Source organism: Ylistrum balloti, unplaced genomic scaffold, assembly GCF_031769215.1.
Source record: "Ylistrum balloti isolate Yb309-2 unplaced genomic scaffold, AGI_CSIRO_Ybal_v1 Utg369624, whole genome shotgun sequence".
In the NCBI taxonomy this organism is placed as follows: Eukaryota; Metazoa; Mollusca; class Bivalvia; order Pectinida; family Pectinidae; genus Ylistrum; species Ylistrum balloti.
The window spans coordinates 1,072,983-1,093,199 of NW_026781893.1; the positions used below are offsets into that span (position 1 = coordinate 1,072,983).

Consider the following 20,217-nt stretch of genomic DNA (forward strand, 5'->3'; position numbering starts at 1 on the left):
CATCGATGATAATGATGATGATGATGATGATGATGATGATGATGATGATGTAAGGCATGACTATTTTTGTAATTTAACTACAAATTATATAACTATATTATAAATCCGTAAAATTGTCTGTATCCAATAAGTTGATTACAATTATTTGTATCTCATAAGTTAGAAAATCTTGTGAGATCAAATCGAAATTAATTGGGAAACAATTGCTACTGTCAGAATACCTGATGAAATTATTTACGTTTTAATTGTGTGTAGTGTTCTCCACCGTCATGTTGCATAAACTGTATTGATATTGTTGTGTACCCTGATTTGTAAATCCTATATGCTGTACTGCATTTGGAAATAAACTGAATGATTGTATATGCATGCACACATGTTTACCTGTATGTAAAATCGAACTCACGATCGACGTGTCGTCACACTCTACTCTAACAGAAAGGTCACATCACGTGAACGTCGTGTTGACGGTAAAATTATACGCGACTCTGATAAAGTGAGGAATGCGTGGATGCAACATTTCTGCGAATTAGCCAAGCCAGAGACGGTGATATGTTGGTTGTGTGGAAAAAAGTCAGACAATATAATTCTTCATTTCCTTATACTATGTCCAAAGTTATACAAAAGTAGGGATTTGTTATTTAATCAAATAGTTAACATTATTGACTTCAATGACTATGCTGTGTTTTCCAACTTGGATGAGCAGGAGCAGTGTAGTTTCCTTTTAGGAGATCTTAGTGTTATACATCTGTAACGAAATTGGCCGAGTCCGCCCCGTCAATCGTAATTGCCCGGGTCAGCCGCGACACAACCTGTCACACTGCCGCTTTCGCTTGCAGATTCCTCATGAAAATACAGACGACGACACTAACAAATGGACAGATAACTTAGACTGAAATAAAGTTCAACAATTTATTACACGTAACAAGAGACAAATACACAAATAATAATACAAAACAAGGACTGGCCAACAGTGGGAGAAATAACCATTAAGCTAATCCCCTAAATCTTGTAGTCGGGTTTCGTTCCTAGACCACGTGCCGGCCTCGCGAACATGCTGTAAAGTTCTCGTTCCCTGACACCTTAACCACGTCCTACACGTGAAAAACGGGTCTACCACCCGTAAAAACCTCACTGACGTCTCTCTAGGTCGACCAGGTAACAACTTCAAGCCACTGTTACAGTGCTATGACACCATGCTACAACGGCACATGGCCAACACCCGCGAACGATACCCGAAATGACTAAGTCAAAATATCACGAAATTAACACCTAAAATGGAAAAATATACCCGGAAATACAACAATAGGTGTTCATTTTAACCTTACATTATGTGATCATGGAAGGATGGGCGGCAGTTTAAGAGATATTAGCAGATAATGTATCTTAACTCAAAATAACATCCTTACCTCCGGGGTCGGCTAGAAAAAGTCACAAGGTCCTGACACTCGTCACGTGCGCCACCGCAGGTGCGCGGGGCCGTGTGCAAAAATGCACGCCTATGAACACAATGTCCAATGAAATGACTGATTTTTTAGTTGCCGAATGAAAAAAAGCAACGACGCAATGCATGGCGTTCATGAAATAGTGTGAATATTCTTGTTTTTTGTTGTGGTTTTTTTCTCTATCAATCTCGATTAACGAGGAAATAAAGAATGTCTGTCTGTCTGCCTGTCTGTCTGTCCAAGTAGTTACACATGATTATTCACAATCTTTCTTTCAAATTGCATACAGAATAAAAGTCTTCGGTAGTTTCTTCAAAAGCAATGTTATGTCATGATTTATCTTACTATTATGCTACATTGATATCTCATTTCGTTATTGTGTTCATTATACTCTTGCAATCAATAGATTTTTGTAATATGCATTGAAGTCTTTTCATGAATATATTCATATATAAGTATACAGTCCTAATTTTTCTCCACACAATATTATCGACAACTACTATATGTTTTTTTTTGTGTTACAGACGTTCAGCATGTCGGATACAGGCAGGGATTTCGCTAGATTTGGCTTTCAATGTTTGTGCAAACGGCGCGATACCTTCAAACTGAGACGCTACCTTAACAGTGAAAACAAGCTGATCGGGTTGTTTTGTACGGAATGTAACACGGAAAACCTCACACGTGAATATTTAGTAGGCAGCGATGTTGATGTAGATGAAGAAAGCAGTCGTGAAAGAATACAGATGCTTCCACGACCTACCCCGAATTTGAGCGAAAACAGAGCGTTTCAAGTTCAAAGTTCAAAAACAAAAATAGACCAGAAATATTTCGCTGATATCCTGAAACCAGGAGACCAGATTTCTTGGCACAGAAAGTACTGTCTTTGGCACCATGCCATTGTGGAGGAAGTTGTTGCTGAAAAAAACGAACTCATATTAATTCATTGGAACATAAAGAATCGTCTCATTAAAATTTTACGCAGCTGTTTCAAAGTGGAAGCCAGCGAAGAAGGACTTTTCAATAAAATGTACCGTATTGATTACCCTGTGGAAATAACAAAGACGAACGATCCGGAACTGGTGTTGGCAAGAGCACGGTCTAGAATAAATGATACGGGGTATTCTCCTTTTACAGACAATTGTGAATCCTTCGCAACCTACTGCAAAACAGGCGTCGAAAAGTCACACCAGCTAACTTGGTTTAAAGGAAAATTGAACGAGTACATCGGGCAAAATGTAGTTACGAGTGCCAGGTCGACTTTCAATGGAACATGCAAATTTGTACAGAATACAGTTTCTGTCGCGAAGAAGGTGACTGGGAAAGTCGTTCCGGCAGAAAGTATTGGATACGCCGTCAAAGGAATTAACCTGGTTGCAACTGGGATTGTGATAATCCTTGAAGCGGGGTTCGTCATTTGGGATTTGAAGAATGCGTACGGAGAAAGGGAAAAAGGGAACATATCAAGGAACGATTTTATCGAAACAGCAATCCGAAGAGTGGTTGACGGTATTGTGAGTGCGGGGGTGGTTGTGTCGTCCTTTCTAGGTCCAGGATCACTCGGGATCACCTTGGTATCACCGTTTGGCCCAGTAGGTATTATCATTGGTGGTGTCCTTGGAGGGGTTTTAGGCGGAGAAGCACTCAAACTTATCGGTACTTATCTTGGATGTTTCGTTGGAAAGGCAATTTCAGCGTCATTCAAATCCGATGATAGAACAGTAACTAATATTTTAGACTTGCAATATGGCGACCATATAGTTGTATTCGATTGGATACTACATCCGCGGTGTCATGCCATCGTCGTGGAACACAATGGGAGCGACAACATTAAAGTGATTCGTAACAAATACAAGGCCGGAATTGTCGAAGAGTGGATACCCTTTTCTACACCACTGTTCAAAGTCGAGTACCTGAATGGGACATGTAAAGAACCAGAGAAAGTCGTGAAAATGGCAAGGTCAAAGCTCGGTCAAAGTAGGTATTGTCTGGCTACCTATAACTGTAAAACCTTTGCCAGGCAATGCAAATTGATAAAGTATTGACGACCTACCGAGGGAGGCATGTTCAGCCCTGAGTGAGTGTACACGCAGTAATATTCTTGAAACACAAACATGTTTTCATACTTCATCGTATCTTATGAAGTGTTTCAAAAACTACTTATCACAACACTGCCAAATATTAACCAGATATGATTTGGCATCAGTGTCAAATATGTAACACCAAAGGGTGTTGTTAAATTCCGTTCATTTCATAATATATATATTAAAAGGCGGGGGATGACATCTTCGAGTCTATGATCATGTGAAACGATGTACTCTTACAAACTTGAAACATTACCTGAAGAATAAAAACAAGTTGTCCTGCTGGGCAAACCCTTTACAATTGTAAATATGGTAATTTACGACATATTCAGTCTGAACTGAATAACCTGCAATCCCATCCCAGTCTAAGAGATTTAATCCAAATAATGTTGAATAACAACATCTCTTTTTATCTTGTGTAGTCCTTCAATCCAAAGAAATGCAGAAATAAGAGAAATCAATTTTTATAATATCTCTGTAAAGGGTTCAATAAAGTAATAAACAAGTAATTGAGCTGAGATATCAATAAAGATTTTATGACATTTATTTTGCATACAGGAGTCAAATTTGCTATACCATGCAATAATTGAAGATTAGAATTTAACTATTTTTTATTATAATTCCGTTCAGGGATTTCAGTCAAGTCAACAGAAAAGTCAGTTCCCAAAAAGGAGAATCTAATGCTTCTAAGTGCCTCTGCTGCACGCTTTACTACAAAACCATATGATTTGTTTTATCGGTTATATATTTTATGCCCCGCGATTAAAAAAAAAAAAACCTATTTAATTCAACAGACTCCTTTTACGATATTTAAGACCCATCTAGCACTAAATCAGTATCATCTGTATACTGTAAATTCAAAATAAGTACATTTTCCACTTAAATCATCCAAATAATTACTTTATTCTCACGTTGGATGTCGATAGAAGATATATTGCGATATGATTGATGAAAATATTAGAATGAAGTGTTTTAACCAATCTTTAAATATCATCTCCAAAAATAAATTAATTCAACCTTTTCAATAAACATCAATGAAACAGAATCAATTTTTTTCAGAATTTATTGAGAGTAGAATACCAGGAATATTTTCTTCTCCAGAATAATCCATAACATCATATAATGTGCGGATATTTTACCTTGTATATCGCCCTGACATGAAATCTGTTTGGCAATATTTATGAATTTATTTAAAACTTTCCTAACCTTTTGTGAGATAACACCAGAAGCTATTTTGTAAGTGATATTTAGAAGAGATTTTTTTATGAATTGACGAGGTTTATCTCCCTTGGAAATACAGGTTATAATGCTTTGTCTTTGTGTGATGGAAAGTTGGCAGACTGGAAAACAGAAATAGATCTAACAACAAAAATCAAGACATTTCAAGAAACATTTTAACAACCCAGGCGTAAAACCATCAGAACCAAGACTCTAATAATATATTCATATATTTTGGAATATTACATGTCTCGTCTATTGAAAATTCACCTTCAAGACTAGAAGTTTCAGTTCAATTTAACTTTGGAACATTAAAACACTGAATGTTTTTTTACTTAATCTCATGAATATCTTAGCCGGAAAACTTTCAAAGACAAATCTATATTTTTCTTTCTTACTTTTTCTCTTTGATTTGATCTGTAAGTATTTGTGTATTCCGACATTAAAAAGTATAAACTATCGTTGTAGAATACTGGTTGGTCATTTATCGATTCAAATGGCAAAGATGAGTCATTCAAACAAATAACAGAAAAAAAACACACACAACAACACAAAAATATTGACCAATTCAGCATCAATAGCAAATTATTTTGTTCTAAAGTAATGATGTGTCACGATCTCTGTATCGGCAGTGGACATGTCGTATTACTATCTTTTTATTTTTCTGTTATTTCTAAAACTGTCAGTGCTTTGAGTGGGACCGTATTTCTGCTGAACATCAAAGTCAATGAAAGTTTGATTTTATTTTTTAACTTAGATATATGTCAACAACATTGAACAGTTGAAAGCGATACAGATAATGAATTTATACACATACCCTTGATTACAATGACACATGCACAGACGAAAGATAACGAATGCAATGCTTTACAGCTCTGTGTACTCGTTGGTGCATCGTTGTCTTCGGCCAGTGACGCACTTGTGTACATTTAAAGCAAATTATTATTAGGCCACCGATACAAACATGTTTGTCCTATTTTCAAACATCGAAAAGACAACCACACGGAGGTAACCTGAAGAAACATTTCCTGATTTATTTTTCCTCAAAATTTCCATATGGTGTGTGTTTTATGTCAGTGATAGTATAAAACTAACAAAGACAGGTCTGTGCCCTCAAAGTGATTGCCAAATCCTGCTTATATGCATTGCAACATGCTGACATAATTCTACAGGGCATTTCATCATCTATCAGTTCGTAGTTAAGGAATTTACATGATTAAATATAGCATATGTTTGGGATCCCTGGTGGCTAAAAATAGACAGTAGAATTACATAACAGCTAGTATGTAAAACATTTAACGTACTGTTCACAAAACACGAACACATTGTAATTATGAATGACTGAACAGATATAACTTCACGATATATGATAAAGGAATCCAATAAAAGTAAAGGTCATATCTAACAACATTGTGTGTACACTTGCGGCACTTTACACATATCTCGTTACATCACAAGGGTTGTAAGCGCATATTACAAATACAAGTGTTATTCTAGATTTGTTAAAAACAACATTCTCAAATCTGTTATTTATTCCTCTTATAGTGCGATTTCTGAAAGCAAAGTTGCTCAGTTTAGCAGTTGTCATAAAGCAGCATTTACATATCATTTTGAAAAATGTTTCTTTAGGTTGTTTTCATTCTGTAGCAATAATTTACATTTTAGCTATCATATGGCGTCAACAGATTTTGTGCTTTCTTTTGTAGCCTCTAGTGTGACAACACTATGTTGTCCAGCTCTGTGTAATTGTGGGTGTGATAATATGATGTTTGTACAAATATGTGTAGTTGTTGGTGTAACAGAACAATGTTGGCCAGCTCTGTGTATTCGTTATAACACGGTTGTAAAATGCTCCGTGTAGTCGTTATAACATGGTTTTAAACAGCTCTGTGTAGTCGTTATAACACGGTTTTAAACAGCTTTGTGTTGTCGTTATAACATGATGTTAAACATCTCTGTGGATTCGTTAGAACACGGTTATAAACAGATCTGTGTAGTCGTTATAACACGGTCTTAAACTGTTGTGTTTTGTCGTTATAACACTGTGATAAACATCTCTGTGTATTCGTTATAACACGGTTATAAACAGCTCTGTGTATTCGTTATAACATGATGTTAAACAGCTCTGTGTATTTATTATAACACGGTTTTAAACTGCTGTGTGTAATCGTTATAACACGGTTTTAAACTGTTGTGTGTAGTCGTTATAACACGTTGTTAAACAGCTCTGTGTATTTGATATAACACGGTGTTAAACAGCTCTGTGTATTTGATATAACGCGGTTTTAAACTGCTGTGTGTAGTTGTTATAATACGGTTTTGAACTGATGTGTGTATTCATTATAACACGATGTAAGTTGCTCTGTGTAGTCGTTATAACACGGTTTTAAATAGCTCTGTGTAGTCGTTATAACACGGTTTTAAACAGCTGTGTGTAGTCGTTATAACACGGTTTGAAACAGCTCTGTGTTGTCGTTATAACACGGTGCTAACAGCTCAATATAGTCGTTATACCTCGGTGTTTACCAGCTCTGTGTAGTTGTTATAACACGGTTTTAAACAGGTCTGTGTAGTCGTTATAACACGGTTTTAAACTGCTGGGTGTAATCGTTATAACACGGTTTTAAACAGTTCTGTGTTGTCGTTATAACACGGTGCTAACAGCTCAATCTAGTCGTTATAACTCGGTGTTTACCAGCTCTGTGTAGTCGTTATAACACGGTTTTAAACAGCTCTGTGTAGCCCTTATAACACAGGGGAGGGGGTGTTGTCATTGGGTCCTGATGTTATCCAGCTCTTGAAAGTCGATAGTGTAATATCATGATATTGTACAAATATGTGTAGGTGTGGTGTACGATGCTTATAACCTCCATGTAGGTGTTGGTTTAAAACTGTGATGCTGTACACCTCTCTGTATTTGTTAGAGTAACATCACCATGTTGAACAGCTCCTTGTAGTCATTAGTGTAACATCATGATGTTGAACAGGTATGTGTTTCGTCTGTGCCCTCAAAGTGATTGCCAAATCCTGCTTATATGCATTGCAACATGCTGACATAATTCTACAGGGCATTTCATCATCTATCAGTTCGTAGTTAAGGAATTTACATGATTAAATATAGCATATGTTTGGGATCCCCGGTGGCAAAAAATAGACAGTAGAATTACATAACAGCTAGTATGTAAAACATTTAACGTACTGTTCACAAAACACGAACACATTGTAATTATGAATGACTGAACAGATATAACTTCACGATATATGATAAAGGAATCCAATGGAATAAGAGTAAGTAAAGGTCATATCTAACAACATTGTGTGTACACTTGCGGCACTTTACACATATCTCGTTACATCACAAGGGTTGTAAGCGCATATTACAAGTACAAGTGTTATTCTAGATTTGTTAAAAACAACATTCTCAAATCTGTTATTTATTCCTCTTATAGTGCGATTTCTGAAAGCAAAGTTTCTCAGTTTAGCAGTTGTCATAAAGCAGCATTTACATATCATTTTGAAAATCAAATGTTTCTTTAGGTTGTTTTCATTCTGTAGCAATAATTTACTTTTTAGCTATCATATGGCGTAAACAGATTTTTTGCCTTCTTTTGTAGCCTCTAGTGTAACAACACGATGTTGTCCAGCTCTGTGTAATTGTGGGTGTGATAACATGTTTGTACAAATATGGGTAGTTGTTGGTGTAACAGAACAATGTTGGCCAGCTCTGTGTATTCGTTATAACACGGTTGTAAAATGCTCCGTGTAGTCGTTATAACACGGTTTTAAACAGCTCTGTGTAGTCGTTATAACACGGTGATAAACATCTCTGTGTATTCGTTATAACACGGTTATAAACAGCTCTGTGTATTCGTTATAACATGATGTTAAACAGCTCTGTGTATTTATTATAATACGGTGTTAAACAACTCTGTGTATTCGTTATAATTCGGTTTTTAACTGCTGTGTGTAGTCGTTATAACACGATGTTAAACAGCTCTGCGTATTCGCTATAACATGGTTTTGAACTGCTGTGTGTAGATGTGATAACACGGTGTTAAACAGCTCTGTGTATTCGTTATAACACGGTGTTAAACAGCTCTGTGTATTTGTTATAACACGTTGTTAAACAGCTCTGTGTATTTGATATAACACGTTGTTAAACAGCTCTGTGTATTTGATATAACACGTTGTTAAACAGCTCTGTGTATTTGATATAACACGGTGTTAAACAAGTCTGTGTATTCGTTATAATTCGGTTTTTAACTGCTGTGTGTAGTCGTTATAACACGGTGTTCAACAGCTCTGTGTATTTGATATAACATGGTTTTAAACTGCTGTGTGTAGATGTGATAACACGGTGCTAACAGCTCAATATAGTCGTTATACCTCGGTGTTTACCAACTCTGTGTAGTCGTTATAACACGTTGTTAAACAGCTCTGTGTATTTGATATAACACGGTGTTAAACAGCTCTGTGTATTTGATATAACACGGTGTTAAACAGCTCTGTGTAGTTGTTATAATACGGTTTTGAACTGATGTGTGTATTCATTATAACACGATGTAAATTGCTCTGTGTAGTCGTTATAACACGGTTTTAAATAACTCTGTGTAGTCGTTATAACACGGTTTTAAACAGCTCTGTGTAGTCGTTATAACACGATATTAAACAGCTCTGTTTATTCGTTATAACACGGTTTTAAACTGCTGTGTATAATCGTTATAACACGGTGTTTAACAGCTCTGTGTAGTCGTTACAACACGGTTTTGAACTGCTGTGTGTAGTCGTTATAACACGGTGTTAAACAGCTCTGTGTATTCGTTATAAGAAGGTGATAAACAGCTTTGTGTAGTCGTTATAACACGGTGTTAAACAGCTCTGTGTATTTGTTATAACACGGTGTTAAATAGCTCTGTGTAGTCATTATAACACGGTTTGAAACAGCTCTGTGTTGTCGTTATAACACGGTGCTAACAGCTCAATATAGTCGTTATACCTCGGTGTTTACCAGCTCTGTGTAGTTGTTATAACACGGTTTTAAACAGGTCTGTGTAGTCGTTATAACACGATCTTAAACAGCTCTGTTTATTCGTTATAACACGGTTTTAAACTGCTGGGTGTAATCGTTATAACACGGTGTTAAACAACTCTGTGTATTCGTTATAATTCGGTTTTTAACTGCTGTGTGTAGTCGTTATAACACGATGTTAAACAGCTCTGCGTATTCGCTATAACATGGTTTTAAACTGTTGTGTGTAGTTGTTATAATACGGTTTTGATCTGATGTGTGTATTCATTATAACACGATGTAAATTGCTCTGTGTAGTCGTTATAACACGGTTTTAAATAGCTCTGTGTAGTCGTTATAACACGGTTTTAAACAGGTCTGTTAATTCGTTATAACACGGTTTTAAACTGCTGTGTGTTGTCGTTATAACACGGTGATAAATATCTCTGTGTATTCGTTATAACACGGTTATAAACAGCTCTGTGTAGTCGTTATAACACGGTGTTAAACTGCTGTGTGTTGTCGTTATAACACGGCGATAAACATCTCTGTGTATTCGTTATAACACGGTTATAAACAGCTCTGTGTATTTGTTATAACATGATGTTAAACAGCTCTGTGTATTTATTATAACACGGTGTTAAACAACTCTGTGTATTCGTTATAATTCGGTTTTTAACTGCTGTGTGTAGTCGTTATAACACGGTGTTAATCAGCTCTGTGTATTTGTTATAACACGGTGTTAAATAGCTCTGTGTAGTCATTATAACACGGTTTGAAACAGCTCTATGTAGTCGTTATAACACGGTTTGAAACAGCTCTATGTTGTCGTTATAACACGGTGTTAAACAGCTCAATATAATCGTTATACCTCGGTGTTTACCAGCTCTGTGTAGTTGTTATAACACGGTTTTAAACAGGTCTGTGTAGTCGTTATAACACGATCATAAACAGCACTGTTTATTCGTTATAACACGGTTTTAAACTGCTGTGTGTAATCGTTATAACACGGTGTTTAACAGCTCTGTGTAGTCGTTATAACACGGTTTTGAACTGCTGTGTGTAGTCGTTATAACACGGTGTTAAACAGCTCTGTGTAGTCGTTATAAGAAGGTGATAAACAGCTCTGTGTAGTCGTTATAACACGGTTTTGAACTGCTCTGTGTAGTCGTTATAACAAGGTGGTAAACAGCTCTGTGTATTCGTTATAACACGGTGTTCAACAGCTCTGTGTAGTCGTTATAACACGGTTTTAAACAGCTCTGTGTAGCCCTTATAACACAGGGGAGGGGGTGTTGTCATTGGGTTCTGATACTATGTTATCCAGCTCTTGAAAGTCGATAGTGTAATATCATGATGTTGTACAAATATGTGTAGGTGTTGGTGTATAACTACGATGCTGTACACCTCCATGTAGGTGTTGGTTTAAAACTGTGATGCTGTACACCTCTCTGTATTTGTTAGAGTAACATCACCATGTTGAACAGCTCCTTGTAGTCATTAGTGTAACATCATGATGTTGAACAGGTATGTGTTTCGTTAATAAATAAAATTATTTAACGCTATCCAAAATTTTCAGGGATGCTTGTAGGTGCCGCCCGTTCAGTCCGTTCCTTTGTCTATCCGTCCGTTCTTTGGTTCCAATTAAGCCAGGAGATCTGAATTTGGTGTATGCATTTATCATACAAAGGATGTTCAGTGAACCAAATTCACTGCCACCTTAAATCCCGTAAGTACAGAATTTTGTATGGTCAAAGTTTCTCTCAAAGAAACCTGTATTCAGTATCACTGATACTCTTGTTTCTTACCTCTTGTGGTGTTTTCATTATATAAAATTTCTTGTAAACTGTATTATATTTTACCTCTTATATGTATGGATATTGTTGTGTAGTACTTGATAGATTTAGTAGCAATAATCTCATTACCTTCGTATCGAATAGCCGTCTTAATTCACAGAAAGCAGACACTGACGTTAAATGAAATTGTCGTTTGATATCGCACTTCTAATAGAAAATTATTATGTTCCGTATTTAATAATCTATGATACCATATGAACATTTCAATAATTGATTGTACTTCACTCCATGATGAATCCTTGTGGTTCCAAATTTCTCCGTTTTAAAGCATATTCACAACTTGAAATGTTTCATTTTCCCAACTTTCTACCTCGCTGAGATCTTTTTCATCAAAGACCACATAAAATGTTCTCACTAAACAATTTTTATTTTTGTCAAACTTAAGTGTTTGTGTAAGATCTAAGTCAATACCGGAGTTAGTATCCCGAATTAGCATTTCCGTATTTCAAGTTGTATTGAATACAAAAACTCTCATCTCTGAACATTTTTAATGCTATTGTATTGTTAGATAATAAGTAATTTGTATTTTGCCTGAATATAATTTCAATTCTGCTATTTCAGCATGTTATTTATCTTTTTCTTTAGATGATAAACTTGGTCCATCATAACTAAGAGTTATCGTCAGAATACTTTAAGATATTCATATAGATTGAAATGATATCAGATATGTAAAAATTGATGTCATTGCATAATCCTTTCTTCATATTTGTACTACTTCATCGTAAGTAACGTTTTGTTCCTCCTTCCCCTTAAGGAGGGGCTGTATAGACTAATTGTTTTTTCCTCCTGTTGTTGTTCCGTCCATCCATCCGTAATGAGGAGATATTGACTTGCTTCTCGTTACGCATTGAAATGAGTTCAAGTTTACACCACGATATGCAAAATATGATATATTTCAAAGGGCCAAAGGCCTTTCGTTATTTTTTTATTTGGACATATTTTGCTAGGATTATTTCATAACCTTCTATACTTCGGACAGTAACACATCTTAGTACATTCAAAGCAAATTATTATTTGGCCACCGATACAAACATGTTTGTCCTATTTTCAAACATCGAAAAGACAACCACACGGAGGTAACCTGAAGAAACATTTCCTGATTTATTTTTCCTCAAAATTTCCATATGGTGTGTGTTTTATGTCTGTGATAGTATAAAACTAACAAAGACAGGTCTGTGCCCTCAAAGTGATTGCCAAATCCTGCTTATATGCATTGCAACATGCTGACATAATTCTACAGGGCATTTCATCATCTATCAGTTCGTAGTTAAGGAATTTACATGATTAAATATAGCATATGTTTGGGATCCCCGGTGGCTAAAAATAGACAGTAGAATTACATACCAGCTGGTATGTAAAACATTTAACGCACTGTTCATAAAACAAAGGTCATATCTAACAACATTGTGTGTACACTTGCGGCACTTTACACATATCTCGTTACATCACAAGGGTTGTAAGCGCATATTACAAGTACAAGTGTTATTCTAGATTTGTTAAAGACAACATTTTCAAATCTGTTATTTATTCCTTTTATAGTGCGATTTCTGAAAGCAAAGTTGCTCAGTTTAGCAGTTGTCATAAAGCAGCATTTACATATCATTTTGAAAATCAAATGTTTCTTTAGGTTGTTTTCTTTCTGTAGCAATAATTTACATTTTAGCTATCATATGGCGTCAACAGATTTTTTGCCTTCTTTTGTAGCCTCTAGTGTGACAACACGATGTTGTCCAGCTCTGTGTAATTGTGGGTGTGATAACATGATGTTTGTACAAATATGTGTAGTTGATGGTGTAACAGAACAATGTTGGCCAGCTCTGTGTATTCGTTATAACACGGTTGTAAAATGCTCCGTGTAGTCGTTATAACACGGTGATAAACATCTCGGTTTTAAACTGCTGTGTGTAGTTGTTATAATACGGTTTTGAACTGATGTGTGTATTCATTATAACACGATGTAAATTGCTCTGTGTAGTCGTTATAACACGGTTTTAAATAGCTCTGTGTAGTCGTTATAACACGGTTTTAAACAGGTCTGTGTAGTCGTTATAACACGATCTTAAACAGCTCTGTTTATTCGTTATAACACGGTTTTAAACTGCTGTGTGTAATCTTTATAACACGGTGTTTACCAGCTCTGTGTAGTCGTTATAACACGGTTATAAATAGCTCTGTGTAGTCGTTATAACACGGTGTTAAACAGCTCTGTGTAGTCGTTATAAGAAGGTGATAAACAGCTCTGTGTATTCGTTATAACACGGTGTTAAAAAGATCTATGTATTTGTTATAACACGGTGTTAAACAGCTCTGTGTAGTCGTTATAACACGGTTTTGAACTGCTGTGTGTAGTCGTTATAACACGGTGTTAAACAGCTTTGTGTAGTCGTTATAACAAGGTGGTAAACAGCTCTGTGTATTCGTTATAACACGGTGTTCAACAGCTCTGTGTTTGAAAATCATAGCTCTGTGTAATATCATGATATTTACAAATATGTGTAGGTGTTGTTAAAAGCTCTTGAAAATCGATAGTGTAATATCATGATATTGTACAAATATGTGTAGGTGTTGGTGTAAAACTACGAGGCTGTACACCTCCGTGTAGGTGTTGGTTTAAAACTGCGATGTTGTACACCTCCGTGTATATATAGGTGTAAAACTAAGATTTTGTACAGATCCGTTTAGATATTGGTTTAAAACTGTGATGCTGTACACCTCTCTGTATTTGTTAGAGTAACATCACCATGTTGAACAGCTCCTTGTAGTCATAAGTGTAACATCATGATGTTGAACAGGTATGTGTTTCGTCTGTGCCCTCAAACTGATTCTACACTAAATAACAGATAAATTCGACACATGATTAGATTTTCGTTATCGCCAGTCAAAGCTATAACGCCTACAGTATAACCTTGACATTTAGAATAAAACGTTTTACGAAAAAAAATAAACATCACGTGAAGTCTTCAACTGAAACAAGTCCATACTAGACTAGCGTTCTGCTACATAACCAAAGTGGGGATTCCCAACAGCCAAAACTTGAAGTGTTGGGTTTCCCATACAACAACAAAAGCAGAAGACGCTTTGAACACCGCCACATAAGTTAAATATCCTTGCTATGTGTGTAAAGACATCGCCTAGCTCTAGTTAAAACAGGTAAGTCCTGTGTATGTTATTTGTAGCAAACGATTTGACTGACAAGGGGTGATATAAACAGGAGGTTTGGGTGATGTTGATGAATTAACATACATGGTGTATGTGATAGTAGGGGAATTTTGTTTCTTATCATAAGTTTGTGTTTTAGAGTTTACTGACGACCGAGAAGATTAACACGCCTCAGTTTGATTCAGGCTTTCACTAACATGGCAATTTTTAAATAACAAGTATTGTGCATGTTTACAGGGGACATACATAAGCAATGCTACGTCGTTAGTCACCACGAGGCAGGATGTAACCCCTTGACTGTTTTGATACCTAGCTGACAACAAACATGTTACTGGGATTTATCACTAATTATACTAATGACCACAAAAAAGCAATGTCTTTTTTGCTATTCCATTTCCTCCAACGGAAACAGTTTGTTAAATCTAATAATTTATTCTTTATTTAAATAAATGTTATTTCTTTAACAAATTGTACAAATAAGTGTGTGCAATATGTTGTAATGATTTTAAGTGTTATGATATATTGTTAGAATAATTAAAACACAGAATCACATATTATAATGAAAGTATGATTCATGTGTTATTTAGTGTAGGCAAAATACTTTGTACTAACCACAATATTGCTTATCTCACTTATGTGTAAACGCACTGTTTATCAATTTGATGTAAAGGAATTTGACATTTTGAGTCTTTTTTTGAGAAAATAACCTGTTTTGCTGTGATCGGTGATATCGACACACTTGCGATGTTAAATGGTTCGAATATGAAAAACCCTTTCTACAAACTACTAGTTATGTATTATAGTTGTCGTAAAATTTGTGGTTACCGTTACACTTATATGTGCACCAGCTTCTTAAATTTTAGGCAAACATATCTAATTATCGCAACTGAAATGTCGTATGAATCTTTCGAGTAAGGTTTAGATGTAACTCCATTAAGAATACAAATAACCCCTGTGCCGTTAAATAATACCTATCTGGCTATGAGAAGCGATTCGTTAATATCACGCTATAGTTTTATCTCGGCAGGTATATTGAAGATGAAAGAATCAGGCTATTCAAATACCGCGATGAGTTCATATTGCATCGTTTTCTCATAGGACATACCCTGTAAATTTTTATGTAAGTTTTTGTTATATGCAGAGCGATAAATGTCAACGACAACATGATTATTGATATGTGAAAACGATCAAAAACTGAAAATAATGTCGTGTGCTGAAATACTTAATAAAGAGTAATGCATTACAATACATGTATTATCATTCAAAACCGTCATCTGCGGTAATATTTTGGAAGGCCGACACCTAAAAGTAAAAATTGTTTTTGATTTGAACAGAACATTAAAAAGTAAACTAGTAATGGGGTATCTACTTGCTGCAGATGTTCTGTTTTTTTATATTGGCAAATTATTTGTAATTTTTTAAACTCATTTTCGTTTCACAAAACAAACAATTCCAATTCGTTTTAGACTAAACTTATTTTTGTGTGTATACAGTTTACATATACCGATGTATGTTTACCGGAATTTCTAGGTTATAATGTTTTTCATTTCAGAATATTTTATTGTCTTGATGTTGATGACAAATGGAATTGGGCAACAGGCAGAGCCTATGGAAGCCCTCTCTATACAACTTTAACAAGTACACATACACATCAATCAAAATTTAAGATATTAAATAATAATGATAGCATTACAGGAATAAGAATTTAGAATATAGATTCAGATGAATAATTATCTAACAGAAATGTTTGGCAAGCATTACCATCATTTAAATTATAGTGTTAAAGAATAGTAAGATTAGATAGGTAATATAATTATATATAACAAGATGGAATAAAAGTTTGTCAATTGATCACGGCACAGGCTGCAGGTTCTAGGTTCTAGGTTTTAATGAAGATATATTCTTTCCATTACCTATTGTCATGTACCTGTACTAAATAGATATGCGTATTATGTCGACAAAACCTCATCGTCATCAACGAATGACCATGTGTTATTTTTCTGATGTTTTCAAATGTGTTATCCTCCTCCCCTACAGAGCCTCACAGCAGGTTGACAATGAAACAAGCATATCATATGTCCGTATTACTAGCCTAGCTCATTATTACAGTAAATGTTCACTATAAGGACCAACGATTAAGGATAATTGTATACTTATAGTATATATGTTAAACTATAGATGAAATCAACACTGTACTTCGCTAACGTTTTCAGGCCTAGCGGCAATCTTCAGGCGATTGTTTATATGTATACATGTGACTTAGGAAGATCATAGGTTCTTTACGGTCACGCTATATCCTGTTTTGAGTAATTACACATATACACAAACTGCCTTTCAAATTGCACGCAAAAGGAAGGAGTTTACTAGTTATCTTAAACAGCAATATTGTGCTAGAATGTGCCTTACTCCTATGTTACAATTAAAATCTAACTTTGTTATTATGTGTATTATACATTTAGGTTCGAGTTAAAATGACCAGAATAATGTGTTTATTTGGTTTCTCCAATATGAATGACAAGTTGAAATGTTTAAATGCAAACTGTAACCGACAGATTGATTATAAATGAAATATTATTGTGATGTTTATATACACTTTGTTTCATTTACAGATATTTCATAACCACAATACGTCTTTTGGTGTTACAGAGGAACAACATGGCGGATGGAGGCAATTATTCTTTTCAATGTTTATGTGAACGACGCGATACCTTCAAACTTAGACGCTACCTTAGCAGTGAAAACAAGCTGATCGGATTGTTTTGTACGGAATGTAACACGGAAAACCTCACACGTGAATATTTAGTAGGCAGCGATGTTGATGCAGATGAAGAAAGCAGCAGTGAAAAACTAAAAATGCTTCCCCGACCTGTTCCGACTTTGAGCGAAAACTCAGCGTTTCAAGTTCAAAGTTCGAAAACAAAAATAGACCTGAAATATTTCGCTGATATCCTGAAACCAGGAGACCATATATCCTGGCACAGACCTTATTTTGCATGGCATCATGCCATTGTCGAAGAAGTTGCTGCCGAAAAAAACGAACTAACATTAATTCACTGGAACAAGAAGGATGACAATATCAAAATTTTACGCAGTCCTTTCCCAGTGGAAGCCAGCGAAGAAAGACTTTTCAATCAGATGTACCGCATTGATTATCGGGAGGAAATAACAAAGACGAACGATCCGGAACTGGTCTTGGCAAGAGCTCGGTCTAGACTAGATGATACGGGGTATTCTCTCTTTACCGACAACTGTGAATCCTTTGCAACCTACTGCAAAACAGGCGTGGAGAAGTCGCATCAACTAGCATGGCTTAAAGGAAAATTAAAAGAGATAGCTGGGCAAAATATAGGTACAAGTGTCAGGTCAACTATAACTGGAACGTGCAGAATAGTTCAAAAAACAGTTTCTGTTGCGAAGCAAACACTACCAGCTACAATGCAGGATGCAACTATGGCGGCTGGAAAAATCATTCCAGCAGAAGGAATTGAACGTGCTGTCAAGGGAAGTAACCTGGTTGGAGCTGGCATTGTCATAGTCCTAGAAGCGGGGTTCGTCACTTGGGATTTGTATAATGCGTATGAAGAAAGAAAAAAAGGGAACACATCAAGGAATGATTTTATCGAAACAGCTATCCAACGAGTAGTGGAAGGTGTGTTGAGTGCTGGAGTAACTATACTGTTCTCGCTTGGTCCGGAATTAATTGGTATGGCTGTTGGATCACCGCTTGGTCCAGTGGGTATCATTGTCGGTGGAGTTATAGGCGGGATCGTAGGCGGAGTGGTAGGTAAATTTGTCGGAACTGCTCTTGGCAGTGTGATTGGGAAGGCGATTTCCTCTTCATTCAAAGCCGATGATAGAGCAGTGACTAACATATGTGACTTAAAGTGTGGCGACCATATAGTTGTATACGAATGGTTACTTCATCCGCGCTGTCATGCCATAGTCATGGAACAAAATGGGATCGACAAAATCAAAGTAATTCGCAACACATACCAGGCCGGTGTTGTGGAGGAGTGGATACCGTTCTCCATTCCAATGTTCAAGGTGGATTACCGAGAAGGAACGTGTAAAGACCCAGAAAAAGTCGTGGAAATGGCCAGGTCGAGACTCGGGGAAAAGCGATATAGTCTGGCTACCTACAACTGCAAAACCTTTGCCAGACAATGTAAATCTAATCTATATGTAGAACCAGAAGAGGAGCCATGGCAAATGATAAATTATGAAGACCTGCCAGAAGAGGCTCTGCAGCAGCCATGCGGTTCCAAATTTGTCGACTCTGAATAAGACTGTTTGATGTGACACATTCCTTGTAGCAACATGAAAAGCTGTTGTGTTGATTTGATGTTTTCGTATGTCGAAACGTTGCTGTTACAATTGTGTATATATATGAAGCTCGATGTACGAATTTCAGTTTGATTCCTTTACAAATACTGTGTGGTTGAAATAATGATATCATTATTGTTTTTTAAGACAAAATTGCTAACACCATATGCAAATATATATTACACAAGTGGTTTAAGTGCTCAACAAATGTTCTTATTTTTAATGTATTTTGATGTACATTGTTTATATTGAAAATGAACGTATAACGTATGTCTTCCTGTTGGTAAGTAAAAAATTATGTGTCCGCATGTTGAGAGCAGTGACGAACGTAAGCATGACGAGATTGAATATACTGAGAACGACGTTAAAGTGAAATATGAGATTGGAAATAAAAGATGATGTATAATAGAACGAGTTTGAAGACTGAAAACCCTTCAAAAAAACAACTCCATCCTCCTGCTTTATAAGCAATTATATTAACAAGATTGCACTTCCGGTACACATACAAAAATCTCTTCATTGCTATAGACCTAGCTCGCTGGTAAACCAGAACCTTACCAGCACCAATACGTTAATAAAATGTACACAAAGGAAAAAAAGAGAGGGTTGCGTCATAATATTACGCTATATATCTTTCATGACAAGCGCAAATACGGGAAGAAGCCAGTCAAAAAAGGTCAAAAATAAGTTTATCTTATACAATGTCAAAACACGTCCAAACAAAACAGAAGATTTACCCCACATTAATATGATTAGAAGGATACATTAGATTTGTGGATGAGATGGTTCAAGAGAATGTCATAAACTACACGGAAGAATTATTCATAGGTCACAAGATAAAGTAAACCAAAATATCAATAGAACTACCGCGGTCTGCTGTGATAATAATATGAAAACTCGAGATAAATATTTGATCCGGAACAATTTAAGTGATAACTAAGCAAAATTATATAAATTACTTTATGCCTAGCTGATGACCAATTTTATCAACGTGCTTAGAATACTACAAAAGAACCGGTACTCACAAGTTGCTTTGCACTTTTTTCTAGTGAAATAACAAAAAAGATGTATTTTCGAAAAAGACCATTTACTAAAATGCCAGTTATATGTATAGACAAATTTGGGTTAAA

General features: G+C 35.8%; 2 protein-coding genes across 2 annotated transcripts; both read left to right on the forward strand.

The window, feature by feature from the left end:
• Nucleotides 1-1,975: 1,975 nt before the first annotated feature.
• Nucleotides 1,976-3,484, forward strand: LOC132550717 (uncharacterized). Its single transcript, XM_060214811.1, has one exon. It carries the CDS (start codon nucleotides 1,976-1,978, stop codon nucleotides 3,482-3,484), a length of 1,509 nt encoding a protein of 502 aa, XP_060070794.1.
• Nucleotides 3,485-14,681: 11,197 nt separating this feature from the next.
• LOC132550847 (uncharacterized) lies at nucleotides 14,682-19,503 on the forward strand. The gene is made up of 2 exons (XM_060214942.1): nucleotides 14,682-14,755; nucleotides 17,374-19,503. The coding sequence occupies exon 2, from the start codon at nucleotides 17,420-17,422 to the stop codon at nucleotides 19,046-19,048; it is 1,629 nt and encodes a 542-aa protein (XP_060070925.1). The 5' UTR covers nucleotides 14,682-14,755; nucleotides 17,374-17,419; the 3' UTR covers nucleotides 19,049-19,503.
• The last annotated feature ends 714 nt before the right edge of the window (nucleotides 19,504-20,217 follow it).

Excerpts from the sequence above, each read along its gene's own strand:
- LOC132550717 (XM_060214811.1), top strand. The coding sequence starts at position 1,976 with ATGTCGGATACAGGCAGGGATTTCGCTAGATTTGGCTTTCAATGTTTG.
- LOC132550847 (XM_060214942.1), top strand. The coding sequence starts at position 17,420 with ATGGCGGATGGAGGCAATTATTCTTTTCAATGTTTATGTGAACGACGC.